Below are 12,119 nucleotides of genomic sequence, written 5' to 3' on the forward strand. Positions count from 1 at the left end.
CGTACGTTATACAATAAATACAATACATACATGCATACATACACAAACACTTAAGTTAACCCGTTGGCTGCCAAGCCATTACAACCCGTAGGTTGCTCTACTACAGTCGCTACGCATCGTTTCAGAGGGATCCGATGAAAGGGGGACTTGTCCGAAGACAAGTCCGGGCTGACTTGACGATGGAGACCTTCACGGGAATGCACACCCCAGGTACTCCACCATCGCATCGACAAGGGGAAGTCCCTACTGGTGCATTGCCTACCGCGCCCTAAGGCGCAAGGCGACTGCCCCACCCCATGGGTGATCAACCATGGGGCAGAACAGCGCCGCCGGTCCCTACAAGCTAAAAAAAAAAGGGGAGCAAAATGAGTGGCAGCCAACGGGTTAACTTGTACCATACACACTATACAACAATACAAAACAAAACAAAACAAAACAAAACAAAATACCAAAAACGTGAAGTTCCACGACGACGGCGATGAGATGGAGAAGACCAGGCGAAAACCTTGAGGCGAAGACGAACAGCTTGAAGAGAGTGAGGCGAAGACGATAAGCTTGAAGAGGGTGAAGCGAAGACGACCAGCTTGAAGACGGTGAGGGGAAGATGACCAGCTTGAAGACGGTGAGGGGAAGATGACCAGCTTGAAGACGGTGAGGTGAAGATGACCAGCTTGAAGACGGTGAGGTGAAGATGACCAGTTTGAAGACGGCGAGGGGAAGATGGTCGGCTTGAAGACGGTGAGGGGAAGATGGTCGGCTTGAAGACGGTGAGGGAAAGACGATCAGCTTAAAGACGATGAGGTGAAGATGAGGACTTGAGGATGCAGAAGAAAAGGTAAAGATCCGGATTGATTTGTTTATCGTTGGTAATCTGTAAAAAAGAAGTAAAAAAATTATACAAAAGAACAATAACGTCATAGAACACTAGACCAACCAATTATACGTAAGATAACCATCTATAATACTATGATGAAGCGATGACGTTCAGTTATGTAAATGTTTGTCAGCTCAGTTACGAAGATGAAGGCGACGGTTGGTTGGAACACGAATAGGCCTTTGGAATAATGACGCGATGTATGAACTAGTCATGCTCCCACTCATGGTTCTAATATAGGAAATTATATTACATTTATGCAGTAAGGATAACATGCTAATTACAGTACCCCGGTGAGGCAGTGGTGCTAAAGCAAAATTTTTTGGCAAGCAAATTAGAGAGAATGGTTCACAAGAAACATTGAAGATCAATGTCTGGTCACACTAACTAGATGAAAACCTGCATTTACAAAATGGAAAATCATGTTACTAAATAAATGTGATGTTATGAGGCAATTACCACTACTAGAATCAATATTTGCCATTTAAGCATACAGAATCAATCTTACTGTTGACATTCAAGCTTCAGCATCAAGTATTCAATCATTAGCGTTAAGCATTCAAGCTCCAGTGTTAAGTGCAACAACCCTGATATGAACAAAGTTATCAACCAACTCATATGGCAGAAGGCATAATGCGAGTTAAATAACTTTTACATGAGTAAATGGCATGATAAAAAGTAAAAGTATAGATAGCCTACTATTTCCTAGCTTAGCAACTGGCATAACTGATAACATTCGGAACTGTCACATATGAAAGACAACCTATTTAAAGTATTTTCATTCCAACACATACCTCAAAATTGAAGTAAAGAACGATAGATAACATACCGTTAATTTTTAGATGAATATTCCTTAGAAAGACACACAGTATAGAAAATAAATAGACATCAATTTAAGTAGTTACAAGCAATCAGCCATTACAGGGGAACAACAACGCCATCTAGTTTTCTTATTTGATACCCAATGAAAAGAGATATAACTTTTACAAAAATTGCTAAAGTTTGCGTTTTACGTGCTTGATCGTAACTATTTCAGACAATTCACTATATTTTAGTAACGCGATAACCAAAAAAATTAAGGAATAGTTGCACTGCCGAACAAGGCACTAAACCTGTCACATCCGTTCATTGGCATACATGTTGTAAGATCAACCAGTACCCGAGTATGAAAACGGCAGAAAAAATAACGAAAAGGGCTACCAAATCTCATCAGTTGAGATAAAATTACTAAAAACGGTGGGAAGAATACAGTTGATTTTTTACTTTTTGCAAAATGACGTGAAATTTTTCCGGAAGTCACCAGAAGTAGCCAATATCTCCGGAAATAGTGATCCCATAATAAAATGAATCAGATTTTTGTGATCCTTATCAAATTTGGGGTTGGGCTGACGTGTTTTTATCCAAAAGTCCGATTTGATCAAAATCGTGATTTTCCATGAACGACGAAAATTTGCGATTTTTGACGATTTTCGGGTATTTTGATCTGATATATGGAGTCGGCCCCAAATTTGACGAGGATCACGAAAATGTGAATCTTTTTTCTGACAGACCAACAAATAAGGAGTTATTGGGCATTTTAAAACCGGAAATAAAACCGGAAATTGAAATTTTGGAAGTCTATAAAATGAGCTTTATTCTCCTTTAAATTGTTAACAAGAATTGCCTAGTTGCAAAGATAGACCGATATAAATAAATGTTAACGGGATTGTAAACAGTTCTGAAATTACAGGTTGGTTTACGACCCATACACGTTCGAAAAAAAAAAACTGCAAATGAGTCTGTGCATACAAAGAAGAAAAAGTTGTCTTGCTATTATGTAGACTAAGTTTATCAACTTATGGTATAAACCAAATCTTCACATTTAATAAATTAATATTGAAAACAGTTAAATGAATTGAACGACGTATTCACATACAGATATTTGAAACGAATAGAATTAAAATAAATGACAGTTGTACTAACCTCATTGTAATACGTTGAGGTTTCAGACCATTTTAGTTTTAATTATGTATCTATAGATACATAACTAGTTAAAAAATAAAAAATGTAGCAACTAGAATGAAAAATAAGTTTTTTTTTGTAATGCTTTATTACGAAAATGCTTTAACTAATTCAGGAACAATTTTCATTTAGTCTTTCATAACATATCTCAGGAAGAAATGTAATCATTTATCTTTATTGAAACACAAATAAAGACAAAAGAACAATCGACAAAGATATATTTTCTTGCAACGGATTCGAACAATTAATAAGTGGACGAGTTGCTCCATTCTCAAATTCGGCGGATATTACATCCCATTCCGAACCTTCGATCCGTCTGCACACAACAAAGACTTATCAGGGATTAGCACAACCGGGATGGGACGGGCTGCGTACTCGATATTGCCTTCACCACCTTATCCAGGATTCCACCAGGATGGGAAACGGCTCATAATTTTTGGCTCGTCAGCCGAATACCAATAGGGTTCCAGGTAACACTCTCGCCCTAACTTCTCGGATGCGAAAAACAATCGCTGGAAGCAGGACAAATTTCGGACTCACAGGAAACAAATCGATGAGCCAGAAAAGGTTCCAATCCCTGAAATAGTACAAACAATCTATTACAGTGCTGTTTGTAAAAATTTCTCAAAACTGTGGCGGCAATTATTCCACACAGCTCTGCAGAAGTTTCAGATGATCTAGCACTTTTCTTCACCAACTATCCAACTAACGAGGACGAGCCAGATTATCACTGTGCATATGTAAAATGGATGTCGCGAAAATAATATACCTTAAAACCGCAAAATCCCAGAACGAGACCAGTCTATGCGATAAGACTACACAACAACCCAAGGGATCTGTAAATAAACACGAAATTTAAAGCACAACATCATAGTACCATACACGTATGGTAGCAGCTGTTAGTAGCGTTCTAGAAGGTACACTTCATCAACGAAGTTACCAGCTGGTAACTACAAGCGTTAATCTAGCATCATTGCAAACGTGAAAACACAAACTGCAGAGTAGCCACTGATTGATGATGCACAAAATGAAATTCTAAATTACTTACTGTGAAGTAAGTGTAAAAGGTAAGCAGACATCACGCACGAACCAGGTCCTAAAAGCAAAGAACAGACATTAAAATGCTAACAAACAATGGTGCTGTAACAGAACCCATACACATCAGAAGCACAGAGTCACCACAGAGAATGATCTACCATTATAGACACAGGCTTTGTCCAGCAGATCAAGCCTCAGCCGCAAATTACAGCATCATGAGATGAAATGGATTTAACGAAAACTAATAATCACCCTAGAGTCCCCCATCATGGAAGACAACCTAAAGTAATAAATCCCTTCACTCCACATATGGTAGACAGTCCAACACCTGTGAAAAGAAAAAACAGCTTCAGTAACCCTAGTAAGACTGAAGACAACTAAAGAAAAAAATTAATCTCAGAAAAAGATTCATCAATAGATGATCAGACGGCAATTCCTATCTTATACTTTTTAGATTCATCATATATAATATAATTTATCGTAACCAAATTCATCTCACCCCAAAATCACCACCAACGACATTCCTCCATTTGAATTCGTGGTTTCCACCACAAGATTCATGCAACCTGTCTGTGATGCAACTGCAACAACCCATTTAGAAACATTAGTACCTTACAACCAACATGCATTTACATATTCACATTCATATTATAAATGCATTTAGTAACAAAATTAATTTAAGCTTATAAATTTTGTGAATTTATTCCCTAAAATTCATGTTCAAAACTGATGTTACCACGCGGTCTAAACGTCCGAGTGGTACCATAAATTTCAATGGAAGAAACATTAAGAAAATTTCCCTGGAGCAAAATATGATTCGACACAGAAACATTTCAGTTTCAAAAAACAACCACACATAATACCAATCACATTAACACATAAATTTGCAAATAGAAACAGTGATTTTCAACTTACTCTTCTGAATGACATCCTATCACTCACTGTTGATTACTTCTAAGTTCTGACTGTCTGAGTTCTGACCTCCGAGAGAATTTATACGCCAGCAGTCCAGCACCTTGCCCGCCTTCTTTGCCACGGCATTGTCAATTTGTCATGCGCTTTGCAAAATTTTAAAAGCTAATGCGTAAAATACGTTTGCGGAAAACGTTGCCATCTTGCCAATCGCAATTCGGAAAGCGATCCAAGAAAAATTCGCATTTCACAAATCGTTATCGCAATTTCGCAACTGTACGTATTAATCAAGGTAAAGCTTCTAAAATGAAATAATAATGAATTTCATAAAAGTATTGATCAAGATATAGATGTCTATACACTATAGACTATAGAGTATAGACTATAGGAGTGTATATAGACTCTTATCATATACTGTACCTTGGTATTATTTATGTACTGTGTGAAGTGTGATAAGTGATAGGGCATCTCAGGGCTAAGCAACAATTTCTACAACAAGGTAGAGAACGGTTTTACAACTTCAAATAGCAAGCAGAAAAAAACATCTCTGTTGTGAGTTGTGACTCTGGAAATCTTGCTTGAAACTGTCAAGCTGACATTTAGCCTTAAAGTTTGCATTGTTAACACTCTTTCTTGTGAAATTAAAACAGAATAAGTATCATTATTACCAAAATCCAAGTGAACCTGTGTATCCAAGGAAGAAAATGATTGAACTATAAATGCTGAAAAGGTTAAAGGTAAAAGAAAGAAATTTTTGTTTGGTAAAAAAGAAAATCTAGATATTGCTGTCACTTTCTAGTTTGTAGTTGGCCCACAGCTGGTGTTAAACATATAACTTAGAGCTAATTTTTTTTTAATGATTGCATCCTAAATGTGTTTGCATTTGTGGTTTTATTAAGGTGACTTTTGCTGAAGGTTCATTCCCTCCCCCCTCCCCCCCTATTGCAAATGCCTATTGGAAAACATTGAAGGTCTTTTCTTGATATGCCCTATCAGTTTAAACTGGGAAATAAATAGGCTAACAGGATAAGCACAAAAGGCATATTGAAATAATTGTGTCGTCATATTAAATTTGTACAACAGCAAAAAAAATAATAAACAGCTTTACGCTTTGAACCATTGATCGGTAGATTTCATAACAACTGTTTCTCTGCCATCACTATCGTGGATTCGGAATTCTTCAGAAACAGGTACCCACTTGATACTGAGCCCGTAACAAATAGTATCCATCACGCTCCAGCCATAATTCATCTTATAGCAGTATTCGTAAATCTTGGATCCCGAAACATCGTTTTCGATCATGTCAACAATCTCCGGATCGAAAAGAAGGGTTTCAATCCGATGTTCGGAGTACCAGCCAAGTCCTTGATGTGGTTGGTAGATAACGGCGACTTTGCCATCACGTATCACTCGTGGGGCGCGTGGGATAATGCGGGAGTTATTATTGAAATGGGAAGTGGATATGGAAGTCTCTGTACTTTGCCCAATCTTCCTCTTTTTATTGACTGAATCAGAGTTAATTGCAGGGGATACCTCTTTATCCATTTCCTAGATAGACGAAAACACATAATGGGTATTACGGGGTATTACGTGTGTAACGTAAACGTCTACAATCTACTACCTGTTATGTTTTCACTTTTCTTTTTAGAATAACACTACTAACCGAAATTTTAACCTTCTCTTTTCGCAGCTGAAGGAACAATACTCAACTCTCTGCGCTGCCTGCCACAAAAGCAACGTAGGTAATCGTTTCAACAACGTATGGTTTATCACCGCCCCCGGAAATTCATCGGCACCACGATTGTTGCGCAAACCTTCTGCAATCAATAGGTAATTCTCGCGGTATGTGTGCACAAATAGATAAATATGTCATGGTGTAATAAAAGACTTATATTTTCTCCCCGCTTTTGTTTCGTAATTTCCATAGTTGTGATTAACGTTTTCTTTATTTAAAAAACGAGATAATTTAGGATTGCTATTAGCTTAGGTATAGTTACTTGTCATAGGCTATATCTGTATTGTTTTCGATGCACAAAAATTGATTTGTATTTTTGTTTTGTTCAGAGTGGTTAAATCTTAAAAAGGAAACAAAAGGTGGGTGAGGTGTCAGACTTGTAGAACCCAAGCGAATGACTTCAATTTGCAGTTACGTTTCTTGAATGGTGACGTTTGATTTCGAACGGTCCAATTCGAAATCCGGATCAACAGCTAAAGAAAATTTTGATCAATAACTGATAGCCCAAACTGCTGATTACCATAATTTTACCTAGCAATTGCAATCCCATAATTGCACAGAATCCGAAAACAAGTAACATCCACTGAATCAAACCAACGGTGGATTTGGATCGTTCTCGCTCGAGAATTTCGAAAAAAGCTACGTAAAGTATGGTTCCACAGGCGAGACCTTGCATAATCAACGAACTCAAGGAATCGTCAAGATTTTCTTCGCTTGAGCTGGCGACAGTCATAAAGATACCAATGCCAATTCCTGATAGCACAGAAATTAAGTTTCCGTTATCTTTTTCGATTCTAAAAACCGTACTTTTAATCAGTTAAGCTGTCTATATTTACCTAATGGAGTGACGAGTGAAAAGACGAGGATGTAGATAATATGTCTGAGTAGTCGGATTCCACTGGTGGAGAACTCGAGGCCCACACAAAAGGAGATCACGAACTTATGACTGGCCACAGCAGCAAAAAGCTGTAAAACGCCAGATTGGTTCTTTTGTAGACCGACCGCTACGCCTTCCAGGATTTCGTGCAGTGACAGAGCAATGATAAAAAGTAATCCGCGTAGCGGAGCTCCAACGCAATGTCCATTCTCCATCATCAGTCCATGGTGGTGATGCAAATCGTGGCTGTGTTGACCACTCGACAGTGAACGTTTTTGAGATGAATCATCACCTTCTATGGTGCAGTGTAATACTTTCGACCTTTCATCAAGAAAAAAAAAAATCAGTGTCAATTTTTTCGAGGCAAAGAATAATATTGCGTTACTTTTGATTTCCGCAGTGTAGATTACAATTCACCATATGGTTTTCTGCTACGTGCTCGAGATCACCCTTTGCGCGATTCTTCTGGCTATCTACGGTTCCAAACGTTCCGTAGCCATCGTTCTTTTCAATCGTATCGAGATGGCGAATTGGAGTGCACGTCCCTTCGGCGGGAGAGCATTTTTTCGACGAACACTCTCCTCCTTCAGTTACATCACGACAAAACTCCTTGACGTCGCAATCCAACTGGCAAATAGTGCTGTCTTGGCACGACGCTTCGCTATCCGCTTTTTGACACCCGGATGACTCGCAAGGAGGGGCTGGACCTTCAAGACTAACGGGACAACCCCGAATGGATACTGCACGGTGAATGGATACGTCCGTTATGTTATGGGCGTGACGATCGGCCATCAGATGAGCCAATTCTTCCACAAAGTAGACAAGAAAGAAACCAGCGCAGATGACTACAATGCCAAGAGGGAGGTTCACGTCGATGTCGTTCTCCTTTGTATACCTCTGCCATCCTTCATGGACTTCAGGCAACAGATGAAGGAAACCCTAAAGTTGAACAAAAGAAAATGCGTTAAGACTTTTGCTCGTCACTTGTTACAGTTGCCTAGAAGAAGACTTGTTGAAAGTGTTTTGCTTACCGTTCCCATTAATACTCCTCCGCCAAAGCATAAGATCCCTGAAAGAGCTGTCCGGGTGAAGGACGACATGACGTCCCCGGTCGATGACATTGTTAAACCAAGCTTCTTTATAATCATTCTTGGTAATAAACCAAGGACAATCGAAACTAATCCAAGGACAGACATTGTCAAGAATTTCGCTTCCAGTAAATTCATTTTGCTTTCATACGATGATTGAGCACGAAGGAATGAATCGTACCGGGGTCAAGCAATAGCTTACCACATAAAACCTATGAAAAGCCGAGTCAAACAAAATGGAATTACCTGAATTCGTATGGTGATTCAAAAGTCCCAAATGTAAATAGCAATCATTTGATTTTAGGGAAAACAAAAGTTTAACATTATGCAACGTAAACAAACATGGCCATTACTTGAAGTTGCATAATATTATAAATATACACGTAGACGTGGGGTGACACAGGAAAAGTAATAAAAATTAAAAGGTTTTAATCGTGTTACCTCATGGGTTTTTACAATTTCAATTTTCTGGAAACTGGGAATCCAAATAAACACAAAAGGCCACAAGCAAGTAGTGTCGTGCTCACAGTTGCTATGGTACTATCCAGTCAGAGGGATGAATCACAGTAAACTGAGTGGTCTAAAATACTCTGCTAGATTTACCCACTACTTTCCATTTCTTTTTATATTCCCAAGAGATGGGACAACAAAGCACACAAGAGAACGCCCCGGGATCCCACCTGTGGGATATCATATAGATACATTTGGCGACCTTGTGAATCCACCTTGGCAAGGAAACGTTTTCTTCTTTAAACATTCTATGCAGTGCGCCATGGCACCATCCTTTGGAAACACGTGGGGGATCTTGGTACTGTATAGATGGTTGTTGGAAGATGATGCAAACGTGAGACCTGTTGATATAAGAAGAGGTGCATGACGTCATGCTAAGCTTATTTTCAGTCAATGGCATTTCTTTTAGCTGCAATTCTTATAGGTTGCTATTTTCTGCATTTAGTTATCGAGTGTAAACTAAAACCCTACGGATTCAAAGCTCGTTTTTAGGTACAGAAATCGGAACTATGTTCAGTAGAAACCCATTCAAGAGATCTCACATGACAGGCGGCTTCGGTTGTAATTTTTTTTTTACCCGCAAGTTTTTGATAATGCTGAGAATGAGAGACTTACTTCATGAGTTGATATCCAAATAGTTGAGGGCGTAAATATTCCGAGATTAAAATTGAGAACAAATGCGTAAAACAAAAATTTCACAGCCATGCTCGACATGTGATAAGTCACTGAATGAATTTATCTAGAAGAAGTGGTCTGCACTGGCCACAGACCTGAAACGAATATCTTTGAATTACATTACAATAAAGCCTTAACACTGATAAAGATTTTAAGATAACTAGTAAATCAAATTGCTATAATACGTTTATCTCTCAAGTGGTTAAGTCTGCTGTCGATCTTGTGAAGAAAGTACTAAATGAAACGAAACGTACCTTGAACGATTTGAATACACATGTGTCAATCGGGTAGTCAAGATAACTTGTGCGGTGCTAATTCTTGCTGGGCTGCCACGATTATTCTCAGTTGGGAATTGAGATCTTTCACCTGGTAAAAATAATTTTAACAGAAATTTAACAGAGTGATGAGGTATTTCATAATTAAATTAACAAATTTAATAAAAGTGCCAAAACGAAGCTCGCAACGTCTAGATATCATGGCTAAATTTTGCTGGAGAAGTTGCGCTTCGATGATAGCGTTGGAAGCATTCCCTCTTGTATGATAAGAGGGAGTGGCTAAATCGTTCCTGAAATTCTACCTCATCCCACAAATAATAAATTAGGCTAATTTAATCCGTCAGCTTTCGCACGATACATAAATTGCATATGGGTAACTGTTTGTACAAAGGTAGGAGTCTTTCGGTTGCTTGTGTATGTAGACAGAACTCTTGCTTAAGTTCACTCACCATTACCCTGTTGGATCATTCGAACGCATTTCGGATAAATCGAGGAGCAGAAATCGGCTGGAAGAGCTGTCATCACCGGTTGAGGACTCGACTAGGTGACAGAATAATTGGACTGAGGAACGATTACTTACTTCCTTTGAATCTCCTAAGTCCTTAGCAACAACCCTGACCTTGAATGACAAATTGCTCAAAAATGTATGTACAAGTTTTAAATCTAGCTAGTTTACCGTAAGAAGCCTATTTTTATTTACGACATTGCCTCGTTTATTATGCGGGTATGAAAACCGAACAAGAAGTAAGCATGTGAGAATGTTGAACTGGACCACGTGTAGCCAACAATTTTCGTACACTAAGGATTTAAATGCCAAGTTAAATAAATCTTAACAATCAATTTAAACCCTCATAACCAAATCCAAGCCACGTCAGAAAAAAAGGGACAAAACTAACCATCTGAAGTGAAAATCATCTCAAAAAAGAATTGATAAAAATTAAGTGGACAGTTGGGATGCCAATTGGACATTAAAACTGCAAAGGGACAGAAAAAGAATTGATTTATTGGATCCTTTTTAAACATGTTCTTGATCTTATAGAAATGGAGACGCAGCATGGAAAGCAGAGCAATCTTCTGTGGTGCAGTTGACTCAAGCAAGTGCAATTACTTTCGGTTGGCAGAGTCAACTCGCAGACTTCTGCCATTCAACTCATAGCCATTGAGGTTCCTCATGGCTGTCTGAGCAGAGTCTGGGCTCTGAAATTCACAGAAGCCAAAACCCCTGGATCGGCCAGTTTCGCGATCTTGGACAATCCTATATTGATAAAATATAAACAATGTAGAAACATAATACGCCATACAACAAAGCAATTGATTTACCTGAACGAGACGACTGGGCCGGCCTCGCTGAAAATGGCCTTAAGCTGATCTTCGGAGACGCCATAAGGAATGTTACCAACTAATTTAATTGACACAAGTTAACAATGACACACAACAAAAGTAAAACAGAAAGAACGACAAAGAATAAATCTCAACTTACCGAATACTGATGCCATTGTTGATTGGGATTAAGACTTCAAGACTTGAAACAAGACAAAGACAAGGAGTGTACAGATGCTCTGCGTGGATAGAACGGTTGTGGGAAAGAACCACGCCGAGAGTCGAAGCTGAAAACTTGGGGGAAGGGGATGGGAAAATGTCGGAAGCTCCGGCGCTGCCTCCCAAACTTAATTCTTGTAAGTTATTTTATGTTTTCGATCTTTGTCACCAACAAAATAGGATTATCATGAAATAAAATATGAAAGAAATTTTGGCATCAATTATAATTTTCTCAATAATCTTATATTTTGTGTGTGATTAATTTGCTTGACTTAAGCTCCACCGGCAGAAACACAGCGTCGACTTCCGTCTTGAACACAAAAAAAATTAAATAGTAGCATTTTTTTCTGTTTTGATATGTAGCTGATTTAATTTGAAGCCAAAAAATGTATTGCACAGAATATTTAAAAAGTGAAGAGAATTAAAAATTGTTAAAAAAAGAAAAACTCATTGCAAAGGACGCCTCCGTCCTCTAGCGAGTAATATGCAAACAAAAGAATCCTAGCGGCCAGTTTTGAAGTTGGCCAGTAGTCTCTTTCTTGGCCGGAAGATGCCGATTACCACCACACTGTATTTAATTTGATTGAAGCGGTAA

The 12,119-nt window shown here is 38.5% G+C and overlaps 2 protein-coding genes and 3 long non-coding RNA genes across 5 annotated transcripts; 1 reads left to right on the forward strand and 4 right to left on the reverse strand.

The window, feature by feature from the left end:
* Positions 1-100: 100 nt before the first annotated feature.
* LOC116923087 lies at positions 101-1,905 on the reverse strand. Its single transcript, XR_004394304.2, has 4 exons — positions 1,704-1,905; positions 1,164-1,273; positions 935-1,105; positions 101-871 (listed from the first exon to the last, which is right to left on the reverse strand). It is a non-coding gene; the product is annotated as an uncharacterized LOC116923087 (long non-coding RNA).
* Positions 1,906-3,031: 1,126 nt separating this feature from the next.
* LOC116923065 lies at positions 3,032-4,955 on the reverse strand. Its single transcript, XR_004394247.2, has 6 exons — positions 4,829-4,955; positions 4,413-4,494; positions 4,166-4,241; positions 3,924-3,971; positions 3,645-3,711; positions 3,032-3,452 (listed from the first exon to the last, which is right to left on the reverse strand). It is a non-coding gene; the product is annotated as an uncharacterized LOC116923065 (long non-coding RNA).
* A 166-nt stretch (positions 4,956-5,121) lies between these two features.
* LOC116923114 lies at positions 5,122-7,024 on the forward strand. The gene is made up of 3 exons (XR_004394360.2): positions 5,122-5,562; positions 6,516-6,655; positions 6,890-7,024. It is a non-coding gene; the product is annotated as an uncharacterized LOC116923114 (long non-coding RNA).
* On the reverse strand, positions 6,819-8,663 carry LOC116922908. Its single transcript, XM_032929389.2, has 5 exons — positions 8,469-8,663; positions 7,823-8,376; positions 7,397-7,758; positions 7,092-7,313; positions 6,819-7,033 (listed from the first exon to the last, which is right to left on the reverse strand). Exons 1-5 carry the CDS (start codon positions 8,661-8,663, stop codon positions 6,972-6,974), a joined length of 1,395 nt encoding a protein of 464 aa, XP_032785280.2. The 3' UTR covers positions 6,819-6,971.
* Positions 8,664-10,968: 2,305 nt separating this feature from the next.
* LOC116923047 (cleavage stimulation factor subunit 2) lies at positions 10,969-11,626 on the reverse strand. Its single transcript, XM_032929585.2, has 3 exons — positions 11,466-11,626; positions 11,306-11,384; positions 10,969-11,240 (listed from the first exon to the last, which is right to left on the reverse strand). Exons 1-3 carry the CDS (start codon positions 11,479-11,481, stop codon positions 11,090-11,092), a joined length of 246 nt encoding a protein of 81 aa, XP_032785476.1. The 5' UTR covers positions 11,482-11,626; the 3' UTR covers positions 10,969-11,089.
* Positions 11,627-12,119: the final 493 nt, after the last annotated feature.

This window comes from Daphnia magna, linkage group LG5 (genome assembly GCF_020631705.1).
Source record: "Daphnia magna isolate NIES linkage group LG5, ASM2063170v1.1, whole genome shotgun sequence".
Taxonomy (NCBI): Eukaryota; Metazoa; Arthropoda; class Branchiopoda; order Diplostraca; family Daphniidae; genus Daphnia; species Daphnia magna.